Source organism: Thunnus albacares, chromosome 17 (genome assembly GCF_914725855.1).
Source record: "Thunnus albacares chromosome 17, fThuAlb1.1, whole genome shotgun sequence".
Classification (NCBI taxonomy): domain Eukaryota; kingdom Metazoa; phylum Chordata; class Actinopteri; order Scombriformes; family Scombridae; genus Thunnus; species Thunnus albacares.
In genome coordinates, this window is record NC_058122.1 from 22,366,300 (window position 1) to 22,390,518 (window position 24,219).

The 24,219-nt window shown below is 41.8% G+C and overlaps 2 protein-coding genes across 4 annotated transcripts; both read left to right on the plus strand.

The window, feature by feature from the left end:
- Positions 1-104: 104 nt before the first annotated feature.
- On the plus strand, positions 105-20,430 carry znf652 (zinc finger protein 652). 3 transcript variants are annotated; one of them, XM_044330969.1, is made up of 10 exons: positions 570-709; positions 2,295-2,388; positions 2,757-2,913; positions 3,871-3,971; positions 4,757-6,303; positions 9,452-9,599; positions 10,098-10,213; positions 13,079-13,223; positions 14,784-20,029; positions 20,195-20,430. In XM_044330969.1, exons 5-9 carry the CDS (start codon positions 5,272-5,274, stop codon positions 15,407-15,409), a joined length of 2,067 nt encoding a protein of 688 aa, XP_044186904.1. In that variant the 5' UTR covers positions 570-709; positions 2,295-2,388; positions 2,757-2,913; positions 3,871-3,971; positions 4,757-5,271; the 3' UTR covers positions 15,410-20,029; positions 20,195-20,430. The 3 variants fall into 3 exon arrangements, with proteins under 3 accessions (XP_044186903.1, XP_044186905.1, XP_044186904.1); XM_044330968.1 differs by lacking the exons at positions 570-709; positions 2,295-2,388; positions 2,757-2,913; positions 3,871-3,971 and adding an exon at positions 105-408; XM_044330970.1 differs by lacking the exons at positions 570-709; positions 2,295-2,388; positions 2,757-2,913; positions 3,871-3,971 and adding an exon at positions 399-536.
- phospho1 (phosphoethanolamine/phosphocholine phosphatase 1) lies at positions 20,364-23,260 on the plus strand. Its single transcript, XM_044330971.1, has 3 exons — positions 20,364-20,439; positions 21,027-21,117; positions 21,693-23,260. The coding sequence occupies exon 3, from the start codon at positions 21,731-21,733 to the stop codon at positions 22,496-22,498; it is 768 nt and encodes a 255-aa protein (XP_044186906.1). The 5' UTR covers positions 20,364-20,439; positions 21,027-21,117; positions 21,693-21,730; the 3' UTR covers positions 22,499-23,260.
- Positions 23,261-24,219: the final 959 nt, after the last annotated feature.

The window sequence follows — 24,219 nt, forward strand, 5'->3', positions numbered from 1 at the left end:
CAATCAAGGATTTCAGTTGTGCGTGTGCGCGCGCCGTGGCGTGTCTGGTTTGGAGAGGAGACCCAGACACGCCGCCGCGCGCCTGCCCAGACAGCGGCCTGAATGCCTGGGATGAGCGCGGGACGTTAGTGTGCGCGCAGGAGCTTGGCCGGGCCACGTAGCGGGGCTGAGGACGCCGGTGCGCAGGTATCTCCGCAGCCCATAACGCACATCAATAAATAATCTCGCACATTTTGCACAAATGGAGCATTAGCGTTGCCCTCTTTTAAATGCACACACGCGTATGTAAGAAGAAGAAGGACGAACGAGGAGGCGAAGTGCGCGTGCGACCCTGAATCTGTGCAACTCTGATTGCACAAACGCAAGAAGAAGAAGAAGAGGAGGAGGAGGAGGTCGCTCTCGACGGAGGTAAGCCAGCAAACCGACAACAAAATGTTGCTATGTAACTTAATTTTATGCACTTACATGTATGACAAGCGTGACAGCTGCCGGGGAAAGCACATACGGGTCGCCGGTAGCCGGTGGCCGAAGCTACGGTGAGAATTGTCCGTGTGGCTCCGCTAGCACTGACTTTGTGACAGTGTCGAGTTGAGTGGGTTTGTCAGTACAGCAGTCTGGGTTTTGTTAGGAAAGCGGTGCTTTTCATTGTGCACGACAAGATAGATACACCGATAAGAAAGCGTGACATCGGCTTTTCATCTAGCTTCATGTGGGTCCGATAACTGCCGCACTTTCTCATAGAAGCGCAGTGTCGACATTTAAGTGTTAACGTTAATGCTAAATATCTGACGTTAATGTTAGCTGTAAGCTAACTAGCCCCAATCTGGGCGGGTTGGGGTTAAAAAAAAGTGAAAGTCCTGCATCTGTTGTAAGCTAATACATGTCAGCAAAGACTAGGGTTAAGATGGTATGGCTTGTGCAAGGTGATATGACTGTTCTTCAGGTTGAGTAACCTTAACTGTACAAAAATATCTACTGGCTGCACCTTGAGCTAATGTAGCCAAGTTAGCTTGTCATGTGTGTGCAGGTTAGTACCTATGGAGTATTGCTAGCAAGCTAAGTAGCCCGAAGTTGGCCAGGCCTGCAGTATTAGAGCTGTTCGGTGTGCAATGTTGCCTTTTTGTTTTAACTCTTTATTTGCTTTATAAACATTACAGCCATAACTACAAGGTCTTGTAGCCGAAATGATTGCCCTCTGCTAGATGTAGCCCTGTAGGACCAGAAAGTAGCTGCTGCATCATATCTCGCCATACTTCCCAAAATTATGTATAGTGGTGGTTTCGCACCTTGTATCCTCGTATGTCAGAAATAGAAAGCTTATTGGGCCCCAGTTCTTCCTAGTCATAGATTTCATTACATACTTGGCATCACTTGGCAAAGTGCTGAAGCTGGTAACTTTGGGATTTGTTTGTGTTTCAATCATGTTTTATCTAAATGTATCTACAGACGAAATCTGATTTTTAAACTAAAGAGCCCGTTTTATTTCCTCTTCTTTGGAATAGAGATATCCCGGTAGTGAAGTGTGGGCTCTGTCATCTGTCAGTCTTGGCTGTCAGTGTTTCTCAGTGTGAAGTGATGACAATTACAGATGCTTGGTATTGGGGAGTTGTGTGACATAATACGTTTCTGTGATACCTCAGATGACTTATCCCAGACCAAAAACACTAGGCGCTGCTCTATGACCTGATTTTTGGACATGAGGGCCAAATACCTACAGAGGCACGGAGAACCCCTGCAGTGCACCACACAGTGAGCTGGTTAAGGTCTTATGAGTTTGGACAGAGTGAGGAATGTGAACCCTCACACGGTCCTCTACAAGCTGCAAAAAGGAAAGCTCATTAAAGTCTAGACTTGAGAGGGAGCATGGATTTGAGGAGCACTGCTGCATAATAAGAAGTAAACGTGACGCATTTTGACTGCTTCAGAGGTCTCATCTGCTTTACTGTCACAGTTCAGCCAAGCACTTGTGAACACTTGCACTATTTAATGCTGTTGGTTTTAAGTTGTTGTGTAGTGCCTACGCAGTAAAGCTCCCATCCTGTGTCATTCAAATCTTAAGCCACAGTAGCATCTATCCGGTGTTTACTGGCTTTGTGGTTTACCCTATATGAAATGAGTTTTTGGTTTCACTTCATGTCTCTGAAGCTTGATTGAGGAAGGATATAAATTGGTTATTGTTGAATAGACTTTGATTTCTTGGCAAGTTTTGCTCACCATTAGTAATGCTTTGGATTACTGAAATGGGCTGTCAGAGAGACATTCATTGATGCACTTTTTTTTTTCTTTTTTGTCAGGGTGCAAAGTTCATATTTGAAAGCCGTCCAAACTGAAAAAAGGCAGTCACAAATGATCATCATTCCAATAAGTTTGACCTCCCGATCTGAGAAGGTGATTGTGTAGACTAATTACCCATGATATTGAGAAGTCTTTGCTCTACTTGATTCCCACATCAAAGGGCTACATTATTTCACTCTGAGTGAAACTCTGAAATGACTCATCATTGATAATGATAAGCAAGTGGAGGGATTTTACTCAATATGAGTTACATAACTACACTGTATTTGTTTATTCGCACATGTGCCGGGTTTTTTTAACAGTTTTTGGCAGTGACTTTAGCACCTTCTGATATATTCTTTCAAGCTCACAAACATTTATTTTAAGGCATGTCCTTAAAAGAAAATGAAAACCGATGATTGCATGTTAAGTCAGGTTCAGGCAGTGGTTTCTCATGCAATTTATATTCCTCTGTCATCCAGACGCAGGATAATCTATTAGGCTTTGTGTCTAAGACAGCCATGTGAGTTGAGTTGCTCCGTTCAGTGCTCAGCTCGCCCTCCCCGTGTGGTCTTAATGCTCTCAGAGCTGCTGTCCAATTCTCAGAAAGGATCAGAGTCAGCATGCACAGGAAGACAGGTGCGTCAATGTGTGGATCGTCAAATTCTACATAAATTACTTTCAAATATGCTTGCAAAACGGAAAGAGCATAGAGAAATGAATGTCTGGCTTTTATAAATGTATGTAAGACATATTTTGTTGCATTTAATTCAACTCACATGTGCCTTGATTCTGGCATGCTTTTTTTTTTTTTTTATTGTAATCTAGCAAGATGAAGTGACAGGAGGAGCAAGAAGATTAGTTTATGGGTTACTTAGAGAGGTTCTAGCAATTAATAGGGAATCTATCTGGCGAAAACTCAAGTTCAGATTTAGCTTTTAGATACACAACTTATTCAAATACATGGAGCATTAAAAAAAAAAGAAGATGAGTGACGAACAAAGTCAAATATGATAGCGAGTAAAATCAATCTAAGTCTCCTAAGGAAGCTCTTTTCTTAGCTTTAAAAAGTGTATCTGTCTTATAGTGCAGCGTCTGTTCTGTTTAAACTAATAGTAATAAGACCCGCACTAATGGTAAAACATGAATGAAACAATACTTTGTAGGTGACATAAAAGGGGGGGAAATATTTACTTTGTTGTGGCTGAGCCTAAGAGAAATAATTATCATTAATAACTGTGATTGCTTTCGTCAAAATAGAGTTATCATGTTTGCCATAATTGCGTAGCTCTGTACTCAACATGTCTCGTTATCCCCTCCTTTACACCCTCTCTTGTTGTTTTTTCTTGCTCTCTAACGAACCTTTCATGTTAATCATGACTGTAGATTAAAAATTAGAACAAACAAAGTGGTTGCCGTTGTTGGGGTGGGTGGTGTTTGAATATGAAAGTCTCTCTTGGCCTCTTTATGTTTTCTTTGTAGACTGCGGGGCGTTGTTTGATAAAAGAAATGAAGCATAAGATGTTTGTGAAGACACAGAGGCGAGGATGTTTGCTGTCTCCAAGAAAGGAAATGTGTTTTTTGTTTCTTTCTCAGGGAGGTTTTCTAGTGAACAACCCGCCCTGCTGCATACTCATTATGGCAAGGAGGGCGTAAGGTTGTCCGAGGTCAACCAACTGTCAGTACCATATGCAAAGGTCAGGAACAAACAACCGCCACAAAAACAAGGAGCCCATGAGAAAATAGATTTCTCTGTTTTAATACTGTCTTTTACATCTTGATATTACTGTAGGTGGCAAACTGCACAGTGCTTTGGCTTCAATGAAAAGTTGAAATACAGTTTCCTGTGGTTGCATTTGCAATACATGCTCCTGAGTTGTGGTTACACTATGGTGCAGTCAATGGGGAGGTGTGTGCAAGTTGGTATGTGTTGTTTAAAACTAAAGACAATCTTGTATTTAATCAGTGCTTTTCCATGAAAGGTAGTATGGGTTTGTCTTTCTAGAAAGTATCATTTTATGTTAATTATACTAAATGTTATACAGTTAAGATTAAAAAAAATTACTGTGGTTTAAAAAAGTTTTTGAGTGGAGCAGTTTTTGAATATTGTTTAAATTCAAAATTTAAGTTTAAAGATTGTAGAGGATGTACACTGACTTAAAGACTTCTCTGTGTGCTATCTTATAGCTTAAGTAAACAATGTCTGCATTATATTTTATAGTTAGGTGTTCAAATTATAGTTTGGGAATATATATATAGAATATTTAGTATTTGAAATTGAATCCACATTCATTTGTGAAAGCTGTGGTTTTAACTCCTACACGCAACACTGAAACGTTTGTGGGCAAATGTGGTGCACAGTGTTGAAAACTCGACAATATGGCTGTAGTTTCAGTTCACAGACTCTCTAGTGACACAGAGCGGAAGAGCACCTTTTATCTCATCTGTATTTCTTTCTCTCTCTCCGTATCTCACCTCATAGGTAATGCACTGTAAATGGCTCTTCAAGCAAGACACAGAAGTTCTTACAGCAGTTCCACGTCAGACGTTCAGTTTGTCTTTACCTGCGCTGCAGTTTGAAGACGCTGGCACCCTGCCGGGCCGCAGCCTTCAGAGAAACCGAATCTGAGAGCTTCCCACATCTCATAATAACTCGAGAGGAATTTAGTTTCAAATGTTCAGCATCAAAGACACTGAGCCTTTGATTTTTGCCGTCTGATTTTTAAGTTTATGGAACAAAACCTGGAACAGATTGTATGTCTTTCCAACTTCATTTCCTACCTTGGACAGCATGGATGCTCTCTTTGAATCAGGTTGACTATATTTCACCTCATCCCCTCCTTCCTGTCTCTTCAGTAGAAGGAGGGTGGGGGATTGGTGAGGCTCCCCTACCCCTCCTTGTCGAGTGGGCGAGTCTACCTAGGCACCATAACAGTTGCTCATTTCTGTTGCCTTGAGCTCCCACCAACTCCATCCCTCCATTCCCTCTCCCTCTTCATGAAATCCTGCCAGAGCCTCAAGGAAGAGGTTTCCGTCCCTAGCCTTGGCGGGATGTCACAGGAGGAAGGACGCAGGGCACAGGTGTCCCAGTCCTATTTTCACCCCCCTAACCCAGATCTGGACCTGACGGGCAAGCTTCATAGGAGGGAGGTAGGTGGCAAGCCCTATTCTGTGTTAGTGGACAATAAAATGGCAACCAAGACATCTATGGGAGATGTGAACATTGGTCTGTTGCCCACTCAGCATGTGACTCAACAGCAGCATCAGCAGTATTTCAGAGAGGGAGGAGCAGGGCAGGAGTTGGGCACACAGGGTTCCCAGGCCGGCAACGAGGGCACCTCCGATGACACTGAAGACGATGACGAAGATGAGGAAGAAGAGGGCGAGGAGGAGGGCTTCAAGCGCGAGCAGATCATCGTCGAAGTTAACCTGAACAATCAGACCCTTCACGTATCCAAGGGGGACAACAAAACTGGAACCACAGCGGAAGACTCAGAGAGAGCCGGCAGTGACGAGGACGACGACGAGGAGGATGAGGAGGAGGAAGAGGAGGAGGAGGAAGAGGACAGCCCCGATGAAGAGGAGGAGGAAGACGACGAGGAAGATGAGATTGAAAGTCGAAGAACAAGGTCAAAGAGGGCCCGTCGGGGCGCTAGTAGCACAGCAGCTCCCAGCCAGCCGCGGAGGAAAAGCCTCCGAACAGCTCTGAGCACCGCCACCGCCGGGATGACCACCAGGGGGCGACGGACGCGCATAGAGCCTCCAAAGAGCAAGCGCAGATCGGCAAGGTCAGCCCCATCGTCTGCCGGTACCACGACCACGACGGCGGGAGGGAAAGCAGACGTGGAGGAGAAGGAGATGCTGGCGTGTGAAAAGTGCCCCCGAGTGTTCAACACGCGCTGGTATCTGGAGAAGCACATGAATGTCACACACCGAAGAATGCAGATCTGTGACAAGTGTGGCAAAAAGTTTGTCCTGGAGAGTGAGCTGGCCTTACACCAGCAGACTGACTGTGAGAAGAACATCCAGGTAAACAAAATCTCACCACACGTTCACCACACCTTCAATCATATCACTGTAATTACTCTCGCAACCAAACATTTTATTCTGAAAGGTAGACGAGTGTCTTTCCAGGGTTTACTGTATTGTTGCATAAGATGTTTAGATAGCTGCCCAGAAAAATGTACTTTTAGATTAATTTGGGTGCTTTTATGCATTCACTTTATGATGTTTAAGTGTAGTATTTTTTTTTTTTTACAGGGTACAGCCAACATTTAAAAACATACAACTGTATTTCCTGTTATGTTTGTGCTTGATATAAAATTTTGATAACGAGACTGTGGTGTAAGTGTGAGATAAAGTTAGTTTTGTTTCTAGGCAACAAAACCTGTGCACTCAGTACATTAAATGTCTGTAACCAAAATAATACTCAATATTAATCTTTTAATCTATTAATCTATTAATCTTTTCTAGCTGTGAATAATAATAAAAAAATATTGCTTTACATCAGGAAAACTAATTATATCAAGAATTTAATAGACTGAAAAATGAAAACAGACCCTCTAAAAATGCCAACATGTAGAAAACGTTGTCTGTTGTTATTGATGATATTTCATAAGTGGTTCCAATGTGGTTTCACTTCTCTAAAAATGAAAGATGGCAAATCCACATTAATGCCCAAGGGTCTTATGGGGGTTTTGATGCGCTTAATTTAGCCCCATGTTCTGCTCAGCTTGATTTGCATCCTAAGTTACTTTTATGAAGAAAGTATCAACACCCTTTGCCTATCTAGTCAAACCAAATAAAGCCACGTAGTCAAACCTCTGAAATGTCTTGCTGCTGCCAAACTCTTGTTATTCTGCATTATTAATAACTTAACAACACATCACAATAGAGTTGCAGTTGTTAGTCTTTGTTATAATATTCACTCCTTTTTTTCTAATATCTGTTTAGAAAAGAATACTGCACATAGAGCAGGTTTCCTTAAAGATGTACATTCAATCTCCAGTAAAATCACTTATTAATCAAAGCAAATACATAATGTTATACTTAATAGATTTATTCATATTTTATTACCAACACTGAATCACAGTGAATGTAATAAGGCTTTTTTGACACTTTAATAGGAGAGGTTGTCTACATACTGAAATTTGAAGCTCTCAAAAGTTTTATTTATTGCAGAAACAGGCTATATATAGTATATACAGACAGAAAATGACAATTCTGTCTACAATTAGGAGATAACAATTTTGTTCATACAGAAAAAAACACATAATATACTAAAGAGAGGACTGTAACCTCTAAAGAACACATGTGAAACACATTACTGCATAGTAAAGTCCATTTCAATCAGGCAAGTATATCGGCACTGAAAAGTCTCCTAGGTTTGTTAATCTGGAGAAAAAACATCTCCTTGTGAAACATTTGGGATTTATAGATTGAACACTGTGTCACTCCGTGGTTTAAATAAGGAAAGTCTTTTTATAAAACAATATAAATACAAAATGTCATTTCCTTTTATTCGCTCTTTGATGATATGTCTCCCCCTGCTGCCAGTGAATTTCCAGACCACTCACTGATTTTTTTTTTATTCTCCCCTCGTATAATCTTTACATTGCACGCATTTTACATATATATTTCAAGAAATGTAAAACAAAAAAAATAGGAAAAACATGTTTCACATATGTCCTTTGTTGGCTCTCTCTCTGTCCCTCTGTATAGGACATTATGTGTTGATAAATTGATATTTAGATATTCATCTAAATGAATTATTGATTGCATATCTGTAAGTATTCAGCCTTTTTATTCGTATGCCCCAGAATCATCTCTGATGCAGCCAAATGTTTTTTTTTTTTTAGAATTTTTACAAAATAATTTGAACGGGGATCATCTGTTATCTAGTGCTTTGACTGAGATTACATCCTGTTTACTATATAGTGAACTGTATTTCCTGTTTGCCATTTTATGGTCTGAATTGAGTGGGAAATGCGTGCTCTAAATAGTTCCCTCAAAATTATCTCAATTTACTGCTCACTGTAAACAGTTGAGTGTGTTATATAGGGAATACTTTATGATTGAAACATAGAGTGATTTTTTTTTTTTTTTGAATATGGCCAAGGCATTCAAAGGGATTTTTAGGTTAAATACTCGTGTATCTGACATCTGATTAGTCAATTTGTTGGTAAAAACTATATCATGACAAGAAAAGACCATATTAAAACAAATCAGACAAGGACCAGTCAAGTTTAGGATACAAGAAATGCTTATGAAATAAAATTCAAAAAAACAAAAACCCTTCAGACTACAGTAAGGTTATTTTAAAAATAAGTGTGTGTGTGAGATAAAAGTGCTGGTGAGACCACCAACAGGCCTGTGGCAGTTCTGAAAGAGTCCACACAACTGTTTCCCTGCTGTCTCACCAGTTGCTGTTTTATAGAACTGGAAAAGGGAAAGACACTAAAAAGCTCACATGATAGCTCAGCCAATATTTGCTTGAAGGCATGTTGAAGATTTTAAAACAAAGCAGAAGATTCTTTGATCTGACGACACCAAAATCGAGCTTTTTGGTCGTCATATCAAATGCTCGGGTGTTTATTTGTCGGTGGCAGCACGATGCTGCGGGGATGCTTCTCTGCAACAGGCCCACAAGATAACTGCTGAAGAATGAGACATAAAGCCAAAGCTAGACAAGAGTCCAAACTTGAGAATTTATGCAGTTTTTTGAAGAAATTTTGAGGAAAAAATAGTGTAAAAGTCAATACAGACTGGTCCACACAGACTTTTTTCTTCTAATCAGTGTCTTAATTACATCCACTGTGATCCAGTTTCACAGAACAAAGCATGACAAGGTCCAAGAAGGATCAATACTTTTTCATAAGCACTGTACTGAATTAATCAAGAATCACAGTGATAAGTGAATTAGTTAATTGTTTGTTTTTCTCTCTTAATGGGAACTAAACTGTTCGGTCTCATGACTGCCGTCAAACGCACTTCAAGAAACTGGATCCATTGTGTTTTTTTTTTTTTTCTCCAGCAGAGGGAGCTGGAGTGTAATGAGACAATTAAAGTATTGCAAATGGGAACCATCAAGTTTTGTTGCTCATGATATTTATCAACAACAACAACAACAACAACAGCTTAATTTCAGTGTTTTTTTTCTTTACTTTTTTTTTTCCAGTGTGTCTCCTGCAACAAGTCTTTTAAGAAGCTGTGGTCACTGCACGAGCACATTAAGATCGTGCACGGCTATGCGGAGAAGAAGTTCTCATGTGAAATCTGTGAGAAGAAGTTCTACACTATGGCTCACGTCCGTAAGCACATGGTTGGTAAGTGGATGAGCTCGTTTACACAGTTCCTGTTGAGCCGCATAGCTCTATTATCTCACAGTAGGGATGTGAGCCACCACATAGCTCTCAATTCAATGTTTCATAATGTATATATCTCTCATGGTGTATCACTTGACTTTACCAGTTTCTCTTGAAGGTGCTTTGTGTGTAAACTAAGGTATCATAGTTGTTAAACTACACAAGTCGAGAAGTTTATTCCCTTTTATTTTACATGTGGAGAGTCAAAGCTAACCACAGGTTGTCTTTTGAGGGGTAATAAAGTTAACACTGTGTCTACAGATTGGTAAAAATATCATCCAGTTCCAGTCTAGTTAAGTACATCATCCCTGTGTGGTAGTCTTCTTTCCTATATACTCAACTATTCCATTTGAAATAAGGATATGAACTAATGTGGTGTACACTGTTGTCTCATGATTGTTTTTCCTGTGTCTTTCATCTTTCCAACTATCCGTCCCCCCCCCCCCCACCCAAACACAGCTCACACCAAGGACATGCCGTTTACCTGTGAGACATGTGGGAAGTCGTTTAAACGCAGCATGTCTTTAAAAGTTCACTCTCTGCAGCATTCTGGAGAGAAGCCCTTCCGTTGTGAGGTAAGATAATCGTGTGCGCGGCCCTGTTCAGACATGATATTTTGTATTCAGATAGATCAAGAGAGGAGCGAGATCTCTAGTCGAGACAGATTTGCAGCTCGCAACAGGCATCAGAATGTGACATAATTGCAGCGAGACTCACAACTTGAGATCAGATTTTGACTTTTTGCTCATGTTGACTTAATCAGTTGAAACTAAGACCAATGCTGCACAGATAAAATACACTATTGCTAGGCTACACAGCTGGAGAACAGGATCGTCTCACCTGACAAGGACTAAAAAAAACCCACTACAACAGTATTTGGGAGGTTTGTCCTCTAAAGTGATCACATGTGCGTTTGTGTTTACACTGTGCTACACAGTGCGAATGCGGTACATAACATCCCTGACAAATTCTAAATATGGCTTTAAAAGTCACCTATAAATCCATGCTGACCTGTATGTGGTGCCGTCCACTTGTTATTAGGTCCCCCTAAAATAAATTTTAGCACTACATGGGGCTTGTTCTCCCCTTTTTTGTTTCCATTACCTCCTCACACGTTGCTGCTGTCGAAGTATGTGTTGCCGTGTTAAAGGTCATTCACGTAACACAGAGGGGAGAGAGACTGAGCCCTTTTTTACCGTGACAGCTCCCAGACAGATACTATGCATTTCTCCAGCAGCCTAAATTCCACAGTTGACTGATGAGTTTTTCTCCCCGCAGTCATTGTTTAATTTACTTTCATGCTCCCAACGCCCATCAATCTGCACTTGAACAAATACGTGTGAATCTGAACAATGTTGACATACAGGAGATATTTTCATAAACGCACACACATACACACACACGCCTAAAAGTCATCATCTTTGTTGATTGTTTTGTCTACCAGTCTTTTATAACGTGTTTGTTTTGAGCTGAATTCAGTACGGTTGGTTGTTGTGACTGAAGGTTACAGTCATGATGAATTTGCCCTTGTACGCCTCAAAAGAAGCCCGGAGGTAGTTTTCACTCATTAGTTTGAGCAGAGGAGCATCTGTGCTTATGTGGTTTGTGACCAACCAAAAATAGCCAGTTTTATTCAGTCGCTGTCTTTTTTAGAGGGGAACCATTGCTTTTGAACATTCATTTGACTGTTATGTCACCTGGTTTAAATAGAGAGCCTACAGTCAAACCATGTCAAATATTAGCAAACCACACATACATAATGTTCGCCAATTAACTAGAACATCAAATAAATGTAGAACAAAATGTTCCTGTGTTTTTGGAGCTTTAACCAACTCCTGTTCATGGATGCATTTTGTCACGTTGTGTATCAAGATTCTCCATTTATTTCTGCTCAACAGTGTTAGTTTATTATCTTATCCGTGTCTAAACTCATGAATTCAGAGGAAGTTGACAGATGGGGGGTGCTTTACTCCCACCCGAGGCTTTTTAACGGTCCAACCACTTGACTGGACGGTACACAGAGAACATGTGTGTATGGGTGGAGCCGCTCTAATTAAATGCTTGAGGCCATCCTACACTGTAATATGTGATTACATGCTTATTAGGGGAGTATGTGATGTATAGACCATTCTCCTCAGTGGTCTTACATTGAAGTACCAGATGAAAAGCACTAGATTTTTTTTTTTTTTTTTTTTTTTAGAGCTGGTGTTCCTGAGACGTTTATTTAGCCAGGTGGTGTCATTGAAACTTCAGGAAAAGACCTAAACCAAGAAAGCCTCATAATGCAAACATACAGCGTGGTTACCTGCACCCAAATAATCTGGTTATTGTTGGCTTGCTGCTGCTGTAACCTGAATTCTGAAATGTCTTGTGCATATAAATGAGAAACTGATTCATTTATCAGATTAAATGTTTAAAGAAATCTGGTGAATATGGTTAGATTTCTGGAAAAAACCTGATTTCTTGGCTATATATAGAATTATACTGGGTTTAGCTCCCTCATATGCATAAATGTTTAAATCATGTCATTGAAATGGATGTGATTGCGTTCCTCACTTCCTGCCTAACCTGACTTGCTCCAGTAACCTGACTTCTCACGTACATGTAAAGTAGTCCATGTAGAGTGACAACAGTGTCATACATCTGTGAAAAAAAGACCACATAACTCGTACACATGTACTTTTTTTTGTGCCTCTGTGTTGTTGACAGCCATAGCCGGAGGCGTTATGTTTTCGGGTTGTCTGTCCGTCTGTCTCATTCTTGTGAGAGCAATATCTCAGGAACGCCTTGAGGGAATATCTTCAAATTTGGCACAGACGTCTACTTAGACTCAAAGATGAACTGATTAGAATTTGGTGGTGAAAGGTCAAGGTCACCGTGACCTCACAAAACATGTTTTTGGCCACAACTCAAGAATTCAAACACTAATTATGACAAAGTTTCACACAAATGTCTAATAGGATAAAATGATGATGATATTTTATACCCAAATAACCTCTAACTGAAGACAGACATGTCAATATAATGATAACTTGCCAGAAAATACACTTAATACCTTTTTATTTAATTCCTTCAAAGCCTTCACTACAAATACTATGAGTTTGTACAGACTGGTACAAACTGCAACTTGACTGGTTGGCGGAGGCATACAACTGGGAGGCAGTATTCCTCCCAGTTGTTCCTTCCCGTTTGAACTCTGAAAAGAAAACACAGACTGTGAGTCAATCTCGCTGTCAAAGGAAACATTTCAGTTTTAAACCACTGTCAACAAGTTAGCAAGATTCAACAGAGGACAAGGGATTATGTGTAAGATCCTTAGCCCAATTCAGTTTGTGTGCATGTGTGTGTGTGTGTGTGTGCGTGGGTGTTTTTGTGTGCATGCCTGTGTACTGACCTGGTGTTTGCATGTTATCTGAAAGCCTTTGTTGTCTCCGCTGCAGAACTGTGACGAGCGGTTCCAATACAAGTACCAGCTGCGCTCCCACATGAGCATTCACATCGGACACAAGCAGTTCATGTGCCAATGGTGCGGCAAAGACTTCAACATGAAACAGTATTTCGATGAGCACATGAAAACACACACAGGTGAGAAATGACATGTTTGCCTCTCCAGTTGTACTGAAACTCACACTGACCGATTGTAGCAGCGTGTGTCTTTTTCTCTATTGTTAGGGCCATTTTTGACTCCAGGAACCTTTTAGGGATCTCAGGAACATTATTTTTCAGGCTTTGCAGCTTTTGAAGGGAACTCAGGAGCTCTAGCTGTTCAGTCGGCCATTTTTTAAATCTTTTATTAGCCTACTTTGCTTGATCTTCACAGTTCTTCAGATAGAAAAATGTGAGTAGGAATGCCTAAATGACTTTGTGGCACATTCTGAAATATTTTAAAACAAAAAGTTTGCCAAAAAAACATGTTCCCAGTCATTCAGTCTGTCAGCCAGTCTCCGTACACTCCCTAAAAAAAGAAAGAAACGGGATGTTGCCAGGATGAACATTACAGTGGAAGAAGCACAGGGACTTCGCCCAGTTTTTGTAATGAGAGGGACCTTCAACATCAAGAGGAGCCTTGTATATATTGTGGCTTTTAATGACTACCCAGACACATGCTGAACTACATCCCTCTGATTTTCTGTCCCTGCTGCATTGCTATTTCTAAAACCAAACTCAGCAGAGCAGCCTGTACATCTTTCACTGTTTTTCTCCAGCCGTGCCTGTCGTGGGCGGACACACTGCTTGCTCTTCAGTTGGCCCTCACATTTCTATTTGCGATGTGTAATTACGCTACCATTTCCACTCGCTGCTGCTATTCAATTTAGCCTCCTGTAAGAGGAGACACACCCAGCTGTGCCCCGAAATAGGCCGTACACATGTTAAACACAAACTCTCTCAACGTTCGCTTCGCTGCACACAGATTCTTTCGTAAATTCTTGCGAGCGTAATGTAACAGTTACAGAAGACTAGCACATTAGCTGTCACCTTTTGATATTCACTCGGTTTGGAGGAGCTTCACACATAACATGCCAGAATAAGGCATTTGGAGAGCCCTTCAGCAGCCTGTTAATAGATGACTGTGTGGGTGGTAGCAGGCACATTCAGTGGCTCCACGGAGGGAGGTTAATGAGAGCGGCATTCCAACGGAGCGTCTGTTGTTCACTTTCACATCTCCTCTCCTCAAAGTGTGAATTGTAATAGCTTCCTGCGGAGTGGGTGGGTTGACAGCGAAGACCCTCAATTCAAGATGGCAATTTATTAGCATTTTTTTTGGCCAGCAAAGGTCTGTCACCGACTGACTGACTGAGCGATGAAGCGATGAACACCGTCGGTGCGGCTTCATCGGTTGCCTCGGCCCAGTGTTGCCACTTCCTGGATCCATCGTTTTAAATGAAAAGCCCACAGTCCAGCCACATACTAGGTTTTGATCTAGTCTTGTTAAAATAGAACTTACTGGAAAAGAGTTTACTTTAGCATTCGGAGAGCTGTAATCAGTTGATTTATTTTACATTTTGAAACCATCACATTTGACTACAAAAGATTTGAGTCTGACACATATTGTTTTCTCTCCGCAGCTGCAATCTTTTTTTGTTAATTGATAAGTGTCCCTGTCTCCGTCAGACATCAGTCTTTTTATTTTCTGAATCTGTGCAGGAGAGAAGCCTTTCATTTGTGAGATCTGCGGGAAGAGCTTCACCAGCCGGCCCAACATGAAGCGCCACCGTCGCACCCACACCGGGGAGAAGCCCTATCCCTGCGAGGTGTGCGGCCAGCGCTTCCGCTTCTCCAACATGCTCAAAGCACACAAAGAGAAGTGCTTCCGGGTCACCAGCCCTGTGGTTCTGCAGACCAGCGGCCCACCTGTGCCTGTCCGCATCTTTGCCAACACCTTCTCCTCCTCCTCCTCCTCCTCTTCCGGACCCGGCCCCTCAGCCGCCACCCCAGCCACCACCTCAGCACCCCTGGGCCTCAGCCCGTCAGGAGGACCCATGCCTCCGCGAGGTCCCGTGGGACACACGTTCTCCCACGTGCAGCTTCACTCAACCCCCTCTCACCATCACCCCCACCCCCCGACAACCCAGCAACACCTCTCAAACACACCCCAACACGCCCCGCCTCACCCCCACCACCACCTGGCCGCACCCCCAGTCTCCCACCTGCCCCCTCCCCCGGCCCTTTTCAAGAGTGAGCCCCTAAACCACTGCGGGCACGAGGACAGCGGCTACCTGCACCACATGGCCCCACCTGACAAGGGTCCCGGAGCCCCACAACACCACTGAACTGTGCTCCGAGTCTGCAGACCCACACCAAACCGCGCCTTGTTCCTCCTTTTCCCGTAGTCCTGCCTCAGTCTCTCTAAGTTGCAAGGCCCCTAATGAAAGGGTGCTCCTCTCGAACAGATTTAAATAAGTCAAGCTAAACATACACAGTTGTGTATATGTGAAAGATTCAAACTAATACGCCCTGAGTGCACACAGTATTTAAGTAAGAAACTTAAAAACCCTGGTCAACTGACAAAGATTTTACAACCTCTAGAATTTTTTTTTTTCTTGAACATTTTCTTAGGAAATATACACAAAATTATTCCTCCTGTGAGTTCTCTATCTGTACGTTAATGGGTGTAAAGTATCTCCTTTTCATCAAAAGCTGCTGATGGAAGTCGATGTATGTATTACCTGGGCTTCGTCGATCATCAAAGATCAGTGTCATTGAACTTTCCTCTTAATGTCAAGTTGACTTGTGGTTGCACATTGGTCAGGACTTTTGCTTTATGTGCAGGGTCCTCCCCATAGCAATACTCAAACTGTCCTCCTTGTTGTACTGCAGAGCTGGGGGCCACACAGAAATGTTTTAATGAATGTTGTAACTGGTTCTACCTGAGCCTTCCTCTGTCCTAAGGCCAAGGATGTGGCTTTCTGTCAGAGGGGCGGCAGCAGTAGTGCGAGACGCAGTGCCATAGGTTACAGTACGGAGGGGAGGGGGGGAGGGGAGGGGTTGTAAAGGACATTAAGAAAAAGAAGGTTTTGTAAATGGTTAGTCGAATCTAGACATGGTCTTAGATTCTTATCATGGTTAAATGGTGCTTTCCATTCCAGTACATGAGATATTTCTTAATTTTGCTTATCCATTCGATTTTCAAAAGTGTAATATTACAAAATAACAATGTATTGTGTCGTACAGAACATGTCTTGCCAGCCTGGTTTTTCTACAAAGGGGTTTGAGGTTTGGCTACATATTTTGTGATTTAAGAAACTCAAGTCATGCAGGACATGCTCTAGGCACTCACACCCTCACACTTATTCAAGCACACACTCACACACAAAAGACAAAGACCATATGGTCACTGATTTACTTACTGTGATCAGTGCAACCTCAGCTTTCAGTACTGTTGGTCAATAGATGCTTTTAGATAACAGATGACTGTCAAATACTGCCACTGTGAGGGGCCAGACACATGGCCCCATCAGGATTTACCCCACCTCCCTTCGCTGCTGTCGAAACGATACGGGTTACCATGTTAAAGGTCATTTGACATACACAGTATACACACCTGGGACCTTTTTCATCACAGTTCTTAACAGGCAATTATGCATATTCCTCTCAGCCTATATTCCACTGTTTGGTGTGGGGAGTTGTTGTAATGTAAAGTTTAGATTTTTTGACTTACTCCGTTCTGACATACTTTGATCCACACAGGCAAACGAGTGTCTAAAACCTGATGAATGTTGCCTAACGCAGAATGATGGCTGATGAGTCATTCATGTTTGTTTTTTTTTGTTTTTTTTTTTATATTCTCTGATAATTTGCTCAGTTTTAAGCTAATGAATGGTTCTGTAGTATAGATATACTGTTGTTAGTATATAGAACTGTCAGGATAAAAAGCAGTGGTCATAAAAAAAAAAAAAACTTCTAATACTTGGAACTCTTTATATAGATAAGCATACATGTGATCAAGTCAGCGCAAGATAATTACATTTATAAATGTAATAGCCGATGGTGTGAATGTTATTTGTCTAAAGAAGCAGAAATGGTTGGCAAGTATTTGGCATGAATTTGGGGTTGCTTGGTTGTTAGCCCTTCACCCAGTCTGACTGTGTTTAGGAGCAACATTAAGCTATGTGTGTGTGTGTGTGTGTGTGTGTGAGAGAGTGTGAGAGCGGACAGTATGTGTGCATGTATTAGTCTCTACCTAACTGTCTGGTTGTCCCCAGTGCTCTTGTACCAAAAGCTGCTTTTACACAGCGTGCTCCCAATATATTTTGTATTTTGGGGGATAATATCTGAAGATGAGATGGACAATAGCAGTAAATTTTAACATACATGACCCTCCTTCTACCGTTTTAAACGTATTCAGTCTGAAGTGGTTAATCTCAGTAGTTTTAGGATGTCACTTCTTTGATTTTTTTTGAGACCTGCAATTATCCTGCCATTTCTGTGGGTCTTAATGCCGCTGCGTTATTTTTCTTATCATCTTGTTCCCCCCTCGGGTTCACTGTTGTTGTTTTTTTGCTTCAGCATTTTGCAGTATGGATCTTTGTCTTGTCTTTTTTTTTTTTTTTTTTTTTTTTTTATTTTTAAAGCCTTTTTCATTTGTGTGTATTCTCTGCACTTTACTGCTGCGTGGGTGAGGCGCAGGGAAGGGAGGGACTGACAATGCATTGTGGAACAGAGTGCAGTTGTGGCTGCATGGGGGAAAGGGTGGAGGTGATTACTTTGAGTGGATGTTTTTTTAGGCAAGGAAAGGAGGAGAATCCCCGGGTGGAGGCGGGGTAGTGTGGAAGGGACCATAGCAAACGAAGGACATTTCTTTTACTATGTGTGTAAATTATATTTCCTATTTTTTAAAAGAAATACAACTTTTGCTCCGACATGGACCTTTCCCCTCAAAAGTGGAAAATATTTTCTTCCTGCTTTGGCGACTTTACACTAGCCCCTCCAAGCTGTGTCTGAAATACATTCTTCTGTTATGTTTGCTCATGGAGTTTTCCTCTCTGTCATGTCCTCTTTTTTTGTCTTTGAAAAGTTTGCCGGATGGTTCTCCTCCTCCTTTCTTTGTTATATAGAATGCACTTTCTACTAAAAATTCTTGGCTAGTTAAGAAAAAAAAATAACATTGTATATTCTTTAAAGATGTTTTAAAAATCAATATACTTTTTCCCCTTTGTATTTCTAACCACTTAATGTAGCATTGCGTATTTTATTATTGTATCTGGTACAAAATGTGCAGCTTTATAATGTCCTGGTTTGTCTTTTTTTGTATGTTATCTGGAGATTGAGGAGAAGTGAAAAAGTTGGGCCTTTTTTGATAATGTACATTTAACTGACTGCTAACTTTGAGAAGTAAAAACAAGTAGCCATGATTATCACATATTTCTGTGCCTCTCTTTATCTTCAAATGCTGTTGGTTTACAAGGTAATCAAAAGGATTGTGCATGACATATTTCTGAAAGTAGGTCACAGGGTTCATTTTCAGGTAGCTTTTCACAGCGAGCTTTGTTGAAAAGCTTTATTTTCAGCTGACTCTTGTAACTGCACAGACTTCCGTGATTTGCGATTATTTAAGGGTCACAGGGTTCTTGGCGTTGCTGCTGGCTACACATGACAAGTTTAGCAGCTGATTCTTTGTTTTTTTGAAAGTTTTTTATTTGAAAAGGGAAGTTTAAGTTCACTTCTTTGTTACCGCCCTCTCGCCCCTCCCCCCCAGCAGCATTTGTTTTTGCAGATGACCCAAAAAAAGCCTTGCAGTAGGTTTTATTGTCCTTAGGGGCTGTGACCTTGACCACCAGTAACCTCAGTCAGGGATTCTCAAGTTAGATAAAGGTTTAACCTAAACATGTACCTTTTTAAATGATCGGCTGCATAATAGAGAAAGTGTCTATCACATCAAGAGCCGAGGAAAAACAGGATTTTGCACCCTTTTGTCTCAGTTATTCCAACTCAATCAGCTTTATTCATCCATTAACGGAGTGCGCCTCCTCTAAAGACATATTAAGACATTCACTGATGCCAGAATACCTCCTAAAACGCTGTGTGCCCTCTTTTACCATAGGTGATTTAAGTGGTGCACCAATGAGTCACATAATCCTATACGGTAGCTGAGCAGGCCCATGGGTAGAGAAAAGTGTGAGTGACTCACTGATGGCGAGTGGGTGGTCAGGTACCGAGGCTCACTTCACCAGCAGAGGAGATAATAACACACCGTCTGTACATCTCTATTCCCATTTGGGTTTGAAAATAGTCAGCCACCCCAGCTGTTAGTCATTAGGCCTCGCGGTGTAGAAGAGGGAGGGAGGGCTGCGTCTGTCAGCAGGCAGATAAGGAGAGGAGGGTTTCATGTCGTGTTTTTCAGGCGTGTATTCGCTACTCTGAAAAAAAAAAAAAAGTTGCTGTGCGGTTCATTAATCACAGCGTATTTGCAAGGCTTTATTTAGACCACTGTCTTGTGGAGAAACAGCATAAACTCCCTCGCTGTTGCTCGTACACAAAAACAACAGTGTTTTCACTTTTTAAACGGATTACTTTTGATGTTATTTTATTCCAATCAACCCCTTAAATGTGATGCAGCGTTATCCTGATTTCCAGTGTCTCCCTAACAATAGAGGAGGTCAAGCACATGCTGCTCCACAGTGTTTTTCCACTGTGCTTACTGTGACACTGACCCAAATCCAGATCATCCTGTTGTGAAGGAAGGTGTCTTTTAACCATGAGTTTAGTTTGTCTGGGCGGTGATAAGCATTCAAAACTGTATGAAAGGATTTTTTTTCATACTTTTAGCTCTGTTGGAGCTATTAGGCCAAATGAACAGGATTTGCAGATTTCACCTCGGGGTTTTCTTGGAGCTGTCACAACCAGAAGTGTTTGTTCTCCCAGGCGTCTGTAAATGCTCCACTGGAGAGCAGGTGAGTAGCCTACAGTATGTACATGAGTTTGTAATCTAAGCCTTGAGGTACAGATCATTACCGTAGAACAAGTCCAGACGCACAGCATACATAGAGCCACGGATATATTCAACAAACAGAATATTTACTTTCTCATTTTTTTCTTCCTTGCTTCCCCTCCCACAGTTTCCCCCCTCAACCCTCCCTCTCACCCCCTCTTTCTCTCTGTCTCTCATGAACGCGCCCGGTAGGCTGCTATTAAATGGGCGGACTTGTAGGCGCGGTCACGTCTGCAGCGGCGCCGGTGGTTTTGACTGTCACATAAAAGTACGCTTCACACCGGCTGACCGGCGGATCTCTGCTTCTACTCTCTGTGCGACCGGATCGGACCTGGACGACGTCGGGAATCAGAACCAACACCGGTGATACATTTATGCGTTTATCTGCAAATTTTTTTTAAAAAACCTCCAAATTTGCGAGAGTTCAACCTTGAAACTCGAATGCATGCAGACGCTCAGCTGCTGCTGCGGCTGTTGATGTTGTTTTTTTTTTTTTGAGGAAGTAGGTTAGTTTAGCAATAGGCAGATAAGGTTGGACAAGTTGTTTTCAAGACTTACCTGATAATCAGTGTTGGACATTTTTTTCTTTAAATTGTGCCCTAGCACACTAAAGATAACTCCATGGTATTTAATTGTTGCAAATAGGACTTTAAATGTGTTTTCTACTTCAAGGCAGACGTTAAATAATATGTAAATCAGATCATATACATTGGAAATTGATGTTTTTTTAGACATATTGTTATTTTTATCTTCATTTAAGTAATATTTCTGAATGTCTCCACAATGTTCCAGTATGGAGCAATATGACTCAGTCATCTCTCTTTTTTTGTACATAGTAATTAAGTTATTTTGAGGGCTCTCTGTGGAACTTTGTGTGAGACCTTTAGCTCGGAAAAGCATGATGCTGTTACAAACCGCTGTCTCATACAACATTCATTGTGTTTTTCCCTCCCATGCAGACAAAACCAGCCTCACAGCTTGAGGACGCCTGGTTGGGTTATGCGCCACATGACACCGGCGCACTTCCACTGCTGACAACGACAATCAAAGGTATGCAGGCGGAACTCAGACACCCTGTGAGAAGCTTTTCAAAGCTGTCCTGACTTGTGTCGTTGATTTAATTTGCTCGCTTGCTTGCAGGATCTGCATGATGGACTCAAGTTGCCAGTTCATTCAGATCCGGATATAATTAACTTCTAGTTTTTACTACAGCAGGATGATCCCTCTCCTCTTCTTCACTTCCTACCCTTGTAGAAAGTCAAACCTATGAGATGCTGCCTCCCCTGGGTTGAAAATGCTGCTGGTTGGCTGCTATCTGCTTTCTTTTAGGTCTTTCTCACACCTTCCTCTAATGATATACAGATTATGATATTATGTCTCATCTCAAATCTATATGTGATTCTGTTCTCGCCCCCCTTCCTTCGTCTATTTATGCATTAATGTTTCCCAGAAGCCATCCTCCGTAGCCTCCACCTCACCGTGGCCTGCCTTGCGTGGGATGCTGGAGAGTGGCAGAGCAGGAGAAGAGATTTGATGCCACTTGGCAACAGTAAAAAGAGGTGTCGCATAGTCAGTCATGGGGGATTCAATCTTCAACTGCTGTTATGTCCCACCCCATCCTCCAGGCGAGGAGGAACCCCCCAGATCCAGACGTTCGGAGATCATGGCCTCCAATTCGGCGCACATCTCCTCCGACAAGCGCTTCATCATCTTCTTTGACTTCGATGAGACCATCGTGGATGAAACCAGCGACGACATGGTGGTGCAGGCCGCCCCGGGTCAGCACCTCCCGGAATGGCTGAAGGACACCTACCAGCCGGGCCGCTACAACGAGTACATGCAGCGCGTACTGGCCTACCTGGCGGAGCAGGGCGTCACCGAGAGCCATATACGCACCATCATGGAGAAGATACCCGCCACCCCCGGCATGCTCATGCTCTTCCAGTTCCTCCGCACCCGACCCCCGCAGGACTTTGAGGTGGTGCTGGTGTCAGACGCCAACACCTTCTTCATCGAGTCCTGGTTGCGCCGCGTCGGAGCGCGTCAGCTCTTCCACCGGATCTTCACCAACCCGGCCACCTTCAACAAAGACGGGCGGCTGGTGCTGCGGCCCTTCCACTCCCACGACTGCCCGCGGTGCCCAGACAACATGTGCAAGCAGGTGGTCGTCAGGGACTATGTGGCCCGCAGGACGCAGGAGCGGGGCCGCCCCTATCAGAGGGTCTTCTACGTGGGAGACGGAGCCAACGACTTCTGCCCGGCTCTCTCCTTGGGGCCCCGGGACGTGGCTTTCCCGCGACGGGACTTCCCCATGCACCGGCTGATCACGGAGACCCATGAGGCCATGCCCGGGGAGTTCAAGGCCGTCACGGTGCCCTGGGCCAACGCGGAGGAAGTGGTGCAGCGGCTGAGGAAGCTGGTGGCAGAGTAGAGGGGTCACACACACAGAAAGAGACAAAGAGGGGGACAATAGAGACACTTTTAGTCATATTCTCAGGAAAAAATAGTCCCAAACTAATGTTTAAGGCAATAAAATCATTTGATAGGCCTACTGTCTGTGTACCTATCTGGGGCCCAGCCTGCACGTGCCTCGCCTCTCTCACGCTTTGGTCCGGAGGTCACAAAAACAGAGGCAGCAGGTTAATGATTAGAGAGACCTGCCACTGTCACTCAAAGTGACAAATCTTATGTGTTGTTATTCAGAATCATTTAGAAGTGAAGGATTTAACTATAAAGTTTGAGGGCATTTGCATAATAAATCTCCTTCAATGGGATATTCAGCTATTTATCTTAATAGTTTAAGTGGGTCAGCAGGGAAGTAATAGCAATATATTAAAATGTTATGGACAATTATTACGACCAGTATCCTCTATCAAATATCAATCTATAAGTTTGTTTGTTTGTTTGTTTTTCTCCACACACCGCACTTTTTAAATATTAAATTATAGCCTCAGTAAATGGAATCAAAGCAATGGGCATTTTAATAGATCTACAATATGACCAAACAGTATTTTTATCAACATGCTTCTCAGAGAATATATGTCTAATATAGCAATGTATTACTAGCCTATGTCTTAAGACAGTGTTTGTTTGTTTGTTTGTTTGTTGAACTTGTTTATTTTGTCTTTACTGTGTAGGCCAGACCTACTGAAGAACATATTTACACCAGCAGGAATAAAGCCATCAACTGAAACCCTGCCTGTCTCTGATTTTATTATAAAACATCCTCAAAGAATGATTCATAACCAATCCTCCTGATAACATGCTGACTCATGTGACCTTGTATTTGAAAATCAGTATTAAAAAAAACTAGTGGGTGTGTTTGAAGAAATGTATTTCCTTCAAACACTTAGGTCTATAGATTAGAACATTTTAAGCAAAGGAAGTTCTTAGCATAGCTACCCGGCACATGCTTTGATTTAAAACCCTATGAAAAAGAAAACGATTAAACAAGCTTTTAAAACAGTTAAATTTGTCTTTTCACAGTTTTAACTCAATTCTAGTAGATAAGTTTCAGTTTCTGAAAAGACTAATACTTAATACACTGTAAAACCACATCAAAGGATGATTTGCTTTGTATTTAAATATGTATAAATCAATAATTTAGCGTTATTTATTGTGGTTTAATTTTATACAGTTGTTCTGAAGCATACAGGGCTTATCAGTTAAAATACTATTATAAATATACACAAACAGGCCTAATCTGAACAGACGTTTCCATTTGAATTTAGTATTAAACTGTTTTATTTAATAAACACACGTATTATCATGAGTGAAGGTTCAGTGCCCCCCAGTGGTCGTAGTATGTAACTGTGTATTTTCAATAGTTTCTATTGATGCATTTATTTCAGGACCTCAGCAGGGCAATTTCTGAGTCGAAATACCAAGATTATAGTATCCATAGTATTATGATTTGAGCCATTAGGTGCAACAAAATTAAAAAGTCATAAGGTGCCTTATTAGTAAATAGGGACGTTCGTTGCCATCCTGTAATACTTTATCCAATTTAATACATTCATTGTTTCAATGTAAGCATGTATAATCATAAGTATATTCATAGAAATACTTACTGTACATACATACAGAACAGATATCTTCAAACACATTTATCTAAACAAAAACAAAAAAAGTGTTGCAGTCTTTATAATATAC